At 43.7% G+C, this 13,819-nt stretch overlaps 1 protein-coding gene across 1 annotated transcript in view; it reads right to left on the bottom strand.

Moving 5' to 3' along the window:
* Window positions 1-13,819, bottom strand: part of LOC138467978 (serine palmitoyltransferase 3-like) — a 1,426,144-nt gene that overhangs the window by 719,415 nt on the left and 692,910 nt on the right. The window contains exon 6 of the mRNA XM_069608333.1: window positions 5,199-5,292. Within this exon, the coding sequence (XP_069464434.1) occupies window positions 5,199-5,292 (94 nt within the window). The remainder of the gene's footprint in view (window positions 1-5,198; window positions 5,293-13,819) is intronic.

Raw genomic sequence — 13,819 nt, 5'->3', positions numbered from 1 at the left:
GAACTTGAATGTTGGGGGACGTAGTCCAATACCTTAAAGTAAAGAAAAGTCAAACCCTTGAAACACTATGAAACAAAAGTCCCAAAGACTGAACAAGACACTTGAAAGGTGCTTACTTGTGGGATAGAGAAACTGTGGGAGACTAGGAGGCCTCTTGGATCGTTGAGAACGAATAAGATTCCAGCACTGGCTGAACCCTATATTTTAAGAAATCATAATGTACTAACTTTGGGTTCAGACCTCATTAGGCAACTAATACTCTACAGAACACTGTACACACGAGGGTGGCGTTATCCCTAATGATTGCTCAATCCTCCAACAAAGTAGTAATGTGGAGGAGCATAACATTGCTGAAACTCAACACGACTACAGGAGTTACCAAATAGTATACTTAGTATTCGGCTGGAAACCAAAATAGTTGGCCAAATATTTGATCAGAGCAAAACAGCTGTTTCAAAATATAAATTAGAAAACAAACATGCTTCTTTCTTAACATTGAAATACGTTTAAATGGGCCACCATTCGTGTTTCTTTTCTCTCAGTGTCAGCTACACAACATGCTTGTACGAAGCCTATAAAGCAAGAAAGTTACACACGATGTGAAAGATCAGTTTAACGGCACTGTGTTTATTACTGCATCCGTGGGAGCAGCGAGAAAGGTTGGGCTAGGTCTCAGGAACTGCGAAACCCCAAGAGGAAGAAAACATATGTGCAACACGCCCTTTTAACCTTTGATGTGGTCATTTTTGCCGCGTCTATATTTTGACTTCTGCCTCTCGGCACTGCAACAAAAAAAAGTTAGCAGTTACAACCATTTGCATCGTGACTGCTTAAACACTGCCACGTACACACTGTTGTAATGTTAAAGCAGGGCTTGCTCTCTGCAGTCTTGAGAGATGGTATTTTTCCTGTGTTAAAAATATATTGGCGAAGGGTCCAAACACAGACATCAAACAAACGAGTAAGTCCTTTTTTCTGTGACTTTGTGTTGAGGAAGGCGAGGCAATGTCGACAGTCGCTTCATCCGTGTATTTTCCTGTTTTTTTTTTTTTGGTCGGCAAAGCTCTTGCTGTTTGAGGCAAGGCAGAGTGGGCAGAAACAAAGTAGCTTCAAACGTAAGAAAAGGCCTAGATTTGCGAACATTGAAAAGTTGGAAACAAGAGCGAGACATTATGGAAATGTCATGAGAAAAATAAATCAGATATAAGAAAAAGACAAATATTGCGAGCAGAGGTAGAAATCGGAAGCAGAGTAGGAGGAAAAGAAATAAAAGTAGGATGATAAATTGGAGGAATAGTATTTGCGGGAAGTAAAAAAAAGAAAAGAAAAGAAAAAAAGGAGGAGCTCAGTCTTAGCAGCTGTGAGAAACCAGGAGAGACAGACACAGAAAACTGATGTTTTGGGTTAAAAACCTTTATTAAATGAAAGTGGATGGAAAATGACTCACTATGCCTAATCTAGAAGGCGTTTCCCTACCTCAACCAAAACTAATGGGTCTGTCTTTTTTCAATATGTCCAAAGTATAAATATGTCCTATGTCTGAAATCTTATTCTGGCCCTCACACTCTAAAACTAACTCTAAGGTCTAAAGGGACAATGTTCTCAAATTCAACAAAGGAATAAATCCAACTAAAATGTCCACGTGAATGATATTCACAGTTCAATGGAATGGCTCCCTTCCCCAGATTCTGTTTACCACAACGAAAGTTCCAACAAAGAATCGTTAAGCTCCTTATAATCCAAGAGGGCAACTCCCTCCTCTTGGCGTGTGCACAGTTCCGAGGAATTTCTCCATTCCCCAGGTTTCCACTTTACAACTTTTAAGACAGTCCGACAATCCAAGGGCATATATCCTACTTCAGTTTCTCCTTCACGATATCAAAATGTAAGTGTGGGCCCCAGACTTGCAGGTTACCTGGTATACTCCCCTGCCAGGGTCTCCTTTACCTTCACCACAATTCACAAACTCAAGAGCATAGATCTTCCTTGAGATGCTCTTCTTTAGTGAGGATTGTTACATGTTCTTGACTGGTCCTAGTATACTCTGTTGCCAGGACTTGCATGAAATTACCTCTCTTTTCATCCATACAATGATATTTGCCAAATGTTGATTTATCGACTTTGCAAAAGTCCTTTTCAATATTCACTTTCCTGTGTGGGGTCTCTGCCCCTTTCACCAGACCATTCAAATGTAATGGATTCTCCTTCTTTATATATGGATTCAACGACTTGGTCGTAGTGTAACTCAAACGCTTTTTTCTCTATAGGCATTGTTTTGCATCTCTCGCTTTTCTTTCACAAGCGGCGGTAACCAATCTGTCTTTCCTGGGCTGACCGGGTACTCTGAAGTGTTCTTGCGCTTCTGCGCTTTGCTTCAGGTTGCTGTATCAGCGTTTGTCCAGTCAGCCGCTGAGCCTGCACCGTTTTTGCTGTGTGCAAGCTCTGCTGCCGTGCGATCCCAAGTGGCAGGCTGCCCAGTATCTCCCTGCATCGGGATTAGTCGTCTCCCTGCTTCCTACGGCCAGCTTCTCTTCAGGATCTAGATTGACGTTTGCAGAGGCCACCGCATCACACAGCCTTTAAACCTCCTTGCCTGGATTGCCAGCTGTGGCAGATTTAAATCTCCCTCTGTGTTCCAGCAATTTCCAACGACTAGACCGTAGCGTTGGTTTTCCGGTCTTGGTCGTCTTCACTGCTCCGCCCCTCTTTTTTCGTCTCAGTGGCTGACATAGTATTGGGAGTAATCATGACTGCTCCCCGCCTCTTCCTCATCTCTGTTGCTGGACCATTATTTCTTGGAACATATTGGGAAATGCCTGAAGTAAATCTGGGAAGTGGTTGGGTGAAGAGTGTCACAGTAGGCCATCAGGGCCTCAGGAAGGGAAGGAACATCCCTGAAAGGGAAGGTGGGGGTATGTAACCTCCTTAAATGATGTGTCACCGTCCCTGAGCGTCACCCCCCCCCCATGTGATCCTCCCTCATATAGCCGCACCCAGGGTCAGGATCGGGTGGCGGCTTCCTCAAGGAAAGGAGTGATCACACCAACAGATTAATCACACAGCGTTCAAAACAGAAAAAGTGGTCAGACATCCAAGAATGAATAGCTAAAAGACAAGAATCATGAAATCAGTTGAGTATTTCTGTATTACACAAACATTTGCTCTTATCAACTCTAATGTGGGTGGGGGCATCGGTTTCTGCTGTTATCAGCTGTTGCTATTACCCAATCCAAAACTTACTAATTTTCGTAAAATTAGAAAGTTGAAAATCTGAGTTGACCCTGCATGATTTGTAACTCCTCTCTACAGGTCACATACTTATATCTGCCGCAATCACCCTGCCCCATTGTTCTCTCTTACTGGGGTTAAAACCATCAGTGGGGACATTACATATAAATGTTTTAATCGAGCATGTTTATTTATTTTTGAATTTATAGCAGCGCACAAAGCCTGTAGGCATCTAGGCGCTAGGATACAAAGGAGCGCTGAAGGAGGTAAGGCATGAAAGAAGGATTAGCCATCAACAAAAGTTACATTATGAGCTGTTTTACTGTGACTGCAGCATATCTACGGGAGTCTAAAAACGGATGTCTGGAAATGCATGCACATAACCACCCAGAATTGGCTCAATTAGCACCACTTTTTGCCTCCAGGCCTGTGACTGGTGTCTTAAAATTAAATATGAATACATAAATCAATGGGATTCAAATAAGTGGCATTGGAACATACAGGCTGCACACACACAAGTATGTAGCAGGTGAATTACATTTTTTTGTAATACGTTGCTCTTGCCGTGAATACAAAGTGTTCCTGTTGGTCAATGATTTGGAATTCAAAAGTTCACATTAGACGAGCATTATATCGACCGAGGGCCAACCATACATCTTAGAAAGCTTGAGACCATGCTTCAGCGTTCCTCCCCACTAAACCAGCAGAATAAAGGCTCTTCCTATCCCGCGCAGGCAGAACAGACTTTACTCCAATTTTCACCCATTCTCCTATCACTGCATACAAAGTAGCAGTGGCAGAAGATCAGGTTTAAACATTGTTGTTGCCATCTGAAGACGGACTGTGAGTAACACTGTGAGCATCCACGTTTGTCAGCAAGGATGCACAGTGTAACATTCTATTACACAGAAGAGATGTGGCGAGGCGTGCAAAACTAATTTCGTGTTGAGCAGAAGCTTTCCTTTTTAAACGAATTCAGTGAAATATCTAGTACAACACTACTTACTGCTCGGCTGCAGCACTCCACTTAATGTTCCCTCGAATTTCTATAGCTTTACTCCACGAACAAGTAATATTGCCTCTAATTTTCGATTTGAATACATGCATGTCTGAAATGTCCAATCCACACTTCACAACAAAAACAAGGCCACTAAATAAGTTACAAAGCACACTTGCAGCAACTCTGAAAGTGGTGATTAGAGGTCAAGAGTGGAACAGATCAGAAAGAATGGTACAGTCGATTGAACCAAGCACAATCACCTATCACCAATTAACACCCACCGTGGAGCATTCCAGTCAACTAATTAAGAACCTCAGCAATACTTCTCGATTTTGTCCACGATTCCAAGGTTCCAGATATCTTTATTGACCTTGTAACCCCACCTGCCAACCCCTTTAGCTCGCCTTCCTGCCCCTACTTCTTGCCAACATCTTCTCTCAACACTCTCCTGTCACGTGTCGCCGTCCATCAGCGTGGAATCGTAGCCTGACATTGTTCATGCAAAGGGGACTGCGAGGAGGATGCTGCCGTTAACCCGCATGAAAAATCCCAACCATCTTAGAATGGTATGGTCTGCTACCGTATGCTTTGTTTTGCTGTCATGTCCATAAGCCAATGGGTTTACAGTCTTATGATCGGACTCCTGCAACCGCCACCAAGGTGTGAATGACAGTAAAGCCATGGCAATGCGGGGACCACTCTAGAGCCACTCAATCTTTGCTCTGGTTGATACGGTATTGCCCTCCACCGCAGGCCTTGCAGTTTAATTAGTACCCGTACCCCCCTGGTTTTGGCATGATCGTTGGATAATTCATTACTCCGTTCACCCAGACAAACGATACATTGATGTAGTTCGCTGTTGAATCCGATGGACAATATGTCTTGCATATTTATTTCATAAATATGGTATACTGAATGAGATCTCTCTTTTACAATACAATACATAAAATAAATGCTCACATATACTCACTGTTATGTTTGAAAACTCGGATAGTTGCTCCCGAGAGCCTGGCACCAAGTACAAGGGAAGTGTGGTTCAGCTCATCGCTTAAAATGAGACAGCCCTACGAAAACAAAAAAATAAAAGAATTAAAAGGACAGTTCGTGAAACTGAGCATATGAAATGATGTGGTTTAATTGTATTTATTTTTCATGCATTTCCATCTGCATTTCTCCATGTTTATTTTGTTCACAAAAAAATGAAGCCACAGCGAGTATTTCCTGCAATTATTTTGGATGTATCCAAAGGTGCAATATCAGAGATTAAACAGTACTAGGAGAATCGTTAATTCAGCAGGGAGGCACATCCACAGTTCATGACATACTGCTGCCTATTTACACCGCGGTCACGGGCTCGAACAGCAGCCTCGCCCGCCCTTTTCACTTCTTCCGCCGCTTACAAATGCAGGTGGGAAAAGCCGTTTACACTGCATTTAACGGTACACACGCAAACACGAAGCCACACACCTAGTTTATAGCATAAAACAGAAAAGTAGAAAGCATTTGTTGCGATCGCGGTGCAAGCATTGGCTTTTAAAAGTATGATTTCTTCAACTAATTAACACTCTGAAAGGTAGTTGGAAGAGAAACAGTGGCCAGTGCTGTAATGAGGAGCACGGGTTTGCCGAGGAAAGTTAAAGTTAAAGTTAGTCACATAGTCCTCTTTGCTCAATTTCGGGTTGCAATAAGCAGAAAGTGGATGGAGCATGTCGCACAGCAGGTTTTTTTATTATTAACAAAAGCTAGGCGCATGCACATACATGCGCCGTGTTATAATAATTGCCGCAAACCAACAATAAACATAACGTAGTGAAGTTTTTTCAAAGAAATAAGACCGCAAAGCAGGTCCGACATAGAGCATCGGAAGCTCCATCCAACTGTCATCCCGAACGGCTGCACGCGATGACATTCCACAATGGAACGTCGGACCGTCATCGCGTGCACCAGATACAACATATGTTCCTTCTTATACTTCAGGTGAAATGTTGACAATGCTGTGAAAAGGAAATATTTACAGATAAATAAAATAAAACAAGGAAGAAATATATCTCACTATTTAAAATGAGATTGTGTAATTAGAAAAGGAAAACAAACTAAATAAAAATACTGATCGAGCACTTGAAGGATAAGTAACAACCACACAATGCAATACATTTCGATTGCTTACTCCTACACTGCATAGTCATCCAACCTAGAAGGTATCTTTCTCACACGAACTCTCGTGCTTCCCAAGTTTCCCCTTCCAATCTCTGCTTCTTCCCTTGTCACCATGAAGACTGAGATCGCTCACAAACCTCACCCTGACCCCCCCACTAGCACGCCAGTTATGACCCCATAAAAGGAAAACGTTCCCAGGTCACCAAACACCCCACCGGCACCAGCACACCCCACCTTGTACCATTCATCCCCACCACAGACCATATTTCCACATCTCTCATCACAAGCTCGTTTCTTTAATTCAGGTTGTCTCAGGACTACACGGTCCATGCTCCACCGCCTCCCATCACTGGTAGCCACATGCATCCTGCCCACCTTCACTACCTTAATAGGTTCAAAGTAACGAGAGAGAAACCCTTCATTACAATGAACAGTTTCTTCACCCTCACCACATCACCCACACATACATACCTACCTCCCATCAACCACACCTTCCTCTTTTCACTGCACTCCCTCCATCCCCCAACCCATCCGATTGCATGTTCCTACCCCTAATCTTCTCAACCGGGTAACACCCGTCAATACTTGTGGGGTATCTGTGAATACTATCATCATTTCATGCACACTTTTCCAATCCAAGCTATTGGCAAATGCTAACTGAATGGTCTTCTTAATTATCCCGTTGGTCCATTCCACTTGACGATTAGCTTTGGGATTATACAATACAAAGCAGTGCAGTGGTTCTCAGACTCCAAATATTCCTGCATCTCTCGTGATAACAGCTGGGCACCATTGTCTGAAATAATGACCTTCGGATATCCTTCCCTAGTAAACAGCCTCTCCAGATAATCAATCACACATTTTGTTGCGATACTCTCAATAAACTGCATCCCAAACCATTGTGACGGGAATCTCCTCTGAACGCATAATGCACCACTACAACTGCAAATCTATTCTTCTAAACCAACAAGCTCGTGGGCCCCTTAAAATCAATTTCTACCCTTCTCCCATGCCTGCTCAGGGTTCTCCACTCTACCCAATTCCACATTCGGAGTCTTTAATGACCCATCACCCACACATACAAACATACCCTGGGCGTCACAGATCTGGCCCTGGCGTGGCTTGCCTCCTTTCTCTATGACCGTCCCTCCCAGGTGGAACTTGGGTCCTTTCTCTCTTCTATCACTCTCTCTACTTGTGGCATTCCCCAGGGATCTAACCTATCCTCGTGGTTCTTCAAGGTCTACATGGCCCCTCTAGCCCACAGGATCTCTACCTTCACCTCTAACTTTCAGAGGTATATGGATGACACAGCTCTCCTTCAGGCTACCCTCTGCCTCTTCCTCGTCGTTCATGCCCGACTGTCCGCAATTCAGTCTTGGTGTGCTGCTAAAGATCTCTGCCTCAATGCCAGTAAGGCAGATTGTCCTCATTAGGACTGGCTGGCCTCCTTTGTCCGTGCGCCCTGAACGGCTAGTGAGACAAAAAAAATTGGGGGTCATTTTTGACTACACTCTCTCCTTATCTCGGACATCTCAAAAAAGTCCCACTACCAGCTGTACCTCCTCAGAGGTATTCTTCCTTTTCTCAGCTTCCCCCAAAGGCTTACCGTCTCCAGAGCCCTGGTTCTCTCTATGCTGGACTACTGCAACAGCCTGTCTCAATCTTCCTACTTCTACTCTCGGTCCGCTACAACTCACCCAGAACAGAATTGCAAGACTTATCCTTGGCCTCAAGCCCAGGGACCGCATTTCTCCGGTGCTGAAATCCCTCCCTCTCCCCTGCTAACCTCCTCTCTCTTTCTCTCCAGCTTCACTCCTACATCTCTCCCCCAACTCTGTTCAGCTTTGCTGACTGGTCACCTGGCTCACCTCCAGAGCCTCACAGGTCCAAGGCTCCCCCGCTAGTCTTTGCACTTGCCTCCGGGCCTTTGTACTTTTTGTTCAGCACTACTGCACTTTCAGCATACACTCCATGAGAGGAGTTACCTCTCCGCACTTAACCCTGGGCCCTACTGGACTGAGCACACTTGTTCTCCCTCTCCCCTCCCTTGCACCTCCGTCTGTACACTTGCATGACCTGGATTTACTAGGCAAGTTCTGTCTTGTCCCTTCTTTGTCTCCTCTCCCTTATCTGGTTCGCCTGATACACTTCATGCACTTGCACTAGGAGAAGAGCTGCAAGGCTTAGTACGCTAGTTACTTTTTTGTTAGATCATCCAAAACTTCAATGGCTAAGAATGACTACTGTATTCTCTTGTTCTCTTCCTGCCTTGAAGCGCTTTGAAGCACTCCACTTGTGTATAAGCGCTGTACAAATAAACAATTACAAGGAGCACATAAACCTACCTCTTAATCCACCATGATTTCCATACCCAGTCACCAGAACTTGGTCTTAATCTACATTTAGACCAGGGATCCCCAACGTATAGCTCGGGAGCAACATGTTGCTCGCAGCACCCTAAATTGTTGCTCGCCAGTTGCTCTGGGGCATGGTGTGGAGGCCTAGAAGGAGGTGCTGAATGGATGAGACCTCAGTAGCACTATAGTCAGGACAGAGTCCTGGACTGTGCAAGAATGTTGGCCAATGAGCCGCTGTGTTTCCAGCTGGCTTATTTTTATACATGCAAGATTTGTGTTTGGTGCCACCATGCACATAATTTTTCAGTAAATGGCCTTACGTGTTATGGTAGTGTCATTGCTAAAACCCTGTCATCTACAGTTACTTTGCCCAGCTGACAAATGTATTAATGAGTACAATATTTGAACCATGTTTGTGTCATGGAGAAACTTGGCATATTCTGTTCCTTGGTACAGCTAGTATGAGCATAATGGACAAGGAGGTGGCATGCATAACCAACTTTCCTTTATTAAATAATGTGCATGCACACTTTCTGTACTAGTGAGGTTTGTGTTTGATGCCACCATGCATATTTATCGACAATATTCATGCTGGTGTCACCGGTATTTATTAATACATAGGGTCCTGGCACATGCTTAACGGGCAGATACGGTAAATGCATGCCACATTTTTCATAATTCATTTGCCCTGTATTCCAATCCAATCAAGTTATTGTTAATATGTTTCAACTAACAAGCCAATTAATTGATTCAAATACTTAGTTAAAGCCACCATACCCCTCTACGTAGTGGTCATCAAATGCTCAAAGGTTTGATCAATGTTTGCCACTAAGTCTTGTGTAAAATCCCTTTTGGGCAGAGAAAATAGGCACCAAATAATTGAGAAAGGTAATATTTTTATTCCTAACCACTTTTTCACCAATGCAACAGCCTTCTGGAGCTTTAAAACACATTCTCAGGAGGTAACCCCCAAAAGCCCAATGAAGTGATCTTTAAAGCCTACCATGTAATAACCTGAAGTACTAATTAATATTTAATCATATTTCTCCATTAAGCCAGCAACATTTAAAAACATGTTTCATATTTTTCATACAATTCACAAAGAACAAGCCCAAAATAAAAAAGCAACTTTAACATATTAACATATTCAAACTTGCTATATATAAAAATCTGATCATTACAATTAATTATATATAACATAGCTCCCATGCATTCCACGCTTATGCAAAACAGAGAAACAACAGCAAATTAACAGAAAATGAACAGAATCTTTGACTTATATTTTGCAAGCGCACTTTGTGCTTCCTCCTGCACACTTTCTTTTATTGAGAAGTGGGTACATTTAAATGTACCATTACCACCGGCCTCCTGCATTCTGGGGATCTTATTTCACAGATTTCTCCTTGCTATCTTATATGTGTACGTAAGTCTGCATATATGGCTAAAGTGGGCAGCCTATTTATATTTTGGACATCTGACTCTTTTTTCCAACAGACAAGCTCTTGCTTTGGGAGCTATTTTGAGGTGGCTTAATGCACCAAATTTAGTTATATCCCATCCCTATTCAAATGGACAGTGCCGTACAACCGCCCATAACCACAAGTATTTCTCTTCACCAGGGGAGGCTACAATCGCACTTGCACTGAAATTCACTTTATGATTAGCAGAAAATCCCAGATGTGCTTTTAAAAAATAAGGAACATTCTTAACTGGCCTGACACTTTCAAATTGAACACCCCAATACAGCTCACAAGGCGCTAGCAGGTATTTCTGCAGGAAGACCTGCCATTTGGCACATGAATTTATTTAGCAACCCCTCCAGGAAACTTACAGTTCTAACCACCCTAGATTTTACAGCCTTAAAATCATGGAGCAGACCTTTTTCTTATATACCGCCAGACACTTCTCCAAACAGAATTCAGCAAGCTTGAAAAACCAATGTAAAAAGCCATTTAATCATTAATGATGCCTTTTCAGCTATCTTCTTAAAATGACTGACACAAGCACTGCTCTTTCAGAAGAGTAGGCTCAAATTAAAATGAGACTGCCCCTCATCTCTAAATTCATTTAAAAACTAGCTACAAGGTTTCACCCTTTGCCTGAACACCACCATTTTTGTTTTTATTATATTTTCAAACTAATACCCCAAATAGTTACTTGTGTTTAGCAGGCACTGTTGGAGACCTGCTGGGGGCAAGTCCAAAATAGCTGGGTCTTCTGCATAAGGAAGCATGCTATAAAATGAACCCTTCAGGTGGAGGGTGGATTAACTTTCCTAAGAGAAGTACTAGAATCAACATCCAAAAGGAATACATTGGGACCAACTGGCATCCCTGCTTGTCACCTTTATTGGTGTTGGAAAACAATGTATAATTCCACAATCTTGTATATTGGACAAATGCTGTGTATCCCGTTGGATAAGACTTAAAAAATCATTAGTAACCTGTAAGAATGTAGAAGTAGGACTCGGACACAGTGGGCTCATGTTGATTGACATATACTTTTATTGAAAGTAAAAGGGTGGGGGACTGGGGAAACTCCTGCCTTTCCCTAAAGCTAAGAGGGGTTTCCCTTCCTCAAGCAAAACTAAGTACTGTCAGGATGTCTTGTCTAAAGTAAATAGTCCACTGTCACAAGTCCGAAGCTTATTTCCATCCCTCACACTTGACTAACCTATAAAAAACAAAAGGTCTTCTTAATTCTGAAGAATAGATTGTAGATTCAATCAAAGAGTTCCAAGTAACAAAGGTTCCAAACCCAAAGTTCTTAATTGTAAAACAAAGTTCCATAAAGTTTTTAGATATTTCTCTGTTGCACAAACTTCGCAACAACCAGGGGCAACGACTCCCTTGTCCTGGTTCCTTCTCTTGGCAACTCTATATTTATTGGACCACAACCAGGGGCAATGACTCCTTTGCCCTGGTTCCTTCTCTTGTAGGTCCCAGATCTCTGCTTCTCTCTCTTTCCGTTTGGGCCAACTTGGTTCACCTCCCTGCCAAGTATGGTCCTTAGTAAATTACTCTGCGTTTTCCCTTCTTCTCATGGGATTGGTCCCCAGAACCCTCTTTATGTTCGGGAACTGGGAGCCCTCTTCTCCCAATTACCACCACAAGGAAAATTACTTGTGTGGTTCTCGTGTAGTGGGTCCCAAACCCCCCTCCTTTGCGTGAGGGTACTTGGAGCTCTCTTCTCCCATGTACCACCACGAGGAAGATGACGTGTGTGGTTCTTGTGTAGTGGGTCCCAGACACCTCTTCTTTGGGTGTGGGTACTTGGAGCCCTTTCCTCCCAAGTACTGCCACAAGGAAGAAGACCCATGTTGCTTTAGTTTGGTGGGTCCCAGACCTTTACGTTTTTCTTGTTGGGGGACAGACATGGTTCACATGCCTGCCAGGTACTGTGACTATTAAGATGCTGACTGCACTGTCTTAGTTTCCCACCAGCCAGCCTTAGTGCTCCCCCTTTGTAGTGGGCTCTGGTCTGCCCAAGAACAATGCAGTGTCAATCTTTCCCAGGGCAGCGTGGTCTTCCTTTCACACGCTTCCCTGTCTGCAGGAACATCGGCAGCTTCTCTCTGCGAGCTCGCTTTTCGGTCCTTCCACTGTGGACTGGCCCTTGTCCTTCCAGCTCTCCTCTTGGCATCCTGGTGTGCTTCCTTGCACTTACCTGCAATGTGCTGGCTCATGTAGCTCCTTCATGGAGGACTAGACAACTTCTTCCTGAGTCCCTCTTCCTTTTCTACTCTGCATTGGCCAATGAGCAGCCAGCAACAACTTGACTGCTCATTGTGGTTCTTAGGTGAACTCTTCATGCCTCCGCTCCTCCTCTTCATCCCAGTACTTATTCCAAGTTGTCTAGAATGCTCATGTTGGTTATGCGGAACACTCTACATTCCTCCATGCATCTTCTTTGTCTCAGTGGTAGCCAATAGCATAGCTTTCAACTCTTCCCTATTCTTCCTCATCTCAGTATTTCTACCCTTGATCTCCCTTGGGTCGGTTGTGCTCTTCATAGTCGCAGTACTTATCTAGGGAAATGGCAGGGCGACTATAGCTCATGAGCCTATTAGGGAAGGTGTTGTTTCTTTGAGTTGTAGGAAGGGGGGAGGGGGTCTAGGGTCTGGTTATTGGCAAGGATATTGCGTTCTCAGGGTAGGGTCGTTCCTAGTCCCATGAGGGGTTTCCTCTCCCATGTGATCCTCTCCCTGTGCACCACCCTCAGGGGAACTATTGTACAGAGGATGTACCGCCCTGGCCCCATGGGAATGGTCTCCCCCATAGTGCAGAAGGGACAGCATCCACAGATTTGTCACTGACTCCAATAAAATGTAAATTACACCACATTATGTTTCTATCAATCAAATACCGACGAAATCCACCCTGGAGTGCTACAGACTCCATAATTGGGGACTAACACCGCCAAACCACCACTTGGAATCTGGCAGTGATACCGCTGGGCCAAGTGGTAGTGACGGTACAGTTGAGATGCCACCAAACTCGTAATGAGCCCCAATGTCCAGAAAGGGAATGGGCCTATAACTGTGAGGGGCTGGTGGTCCAAGACATACTTGTCTAAGGGTATGGCATAATGCCAGTCTTGTCCTTCAAAAAACCTCCCATTGTTTCTCAAATTCTTTTTTCTGTCTTAAGGCAATTTTTTATGCCATTTTGAAACTTTAAATTTGACCAGCAGTGTACACACCCCTCATTAAATCATGGTTCAGTTTTCTTTTCGAGATTCTACATTCTGCATCGAACCATGGTGCATCCCTTTCTATAACCTGGAACTCCTTAACTTGGGGGCACGGTTTGCCAATAGCTCTGTCCTGGATAGTTTCTCCTAAAGACTCACAAACTGACGCTTTTCCTTTGTGGCCTCTGAACTGTTCAACAGTTTTAAGAGAATATCTTAATTTCTTGTGAATTAGTAATTCTTTCCAATGCCTCCTTTTCGAGCGTAGCCATCGCCAACCAGCCTCTCTGGCTGTCCGATATCGTCTTCGTGGTGCCTACCCTGGCCATTGGAAAATGAAGTCAAGAGGATTGTGTTTACTCTTTGATCAATAAGAAAAGTA

Source organism: Ambystoma mexicanum, chromosome 4q (assembly GCF_040938575.1).
Source record: "Ambystoma mexicanum isolate Mex_15411 chromosome 4q, UKY_AmexF1_1, whole genome shotgun sequence".
Classification (NCBI taxonomy): Eukaryota; Metazoa; Chordata; class Amphibia; order Caudata; family Ambystomatidae; genus Ambystoma; species Ambystoma mexicanum.
The sequence above is the reverse complement of the archived record's forward strand: the minus strand, read 5'-3'. Positions and strand labels throughout refer to the sequence as shown.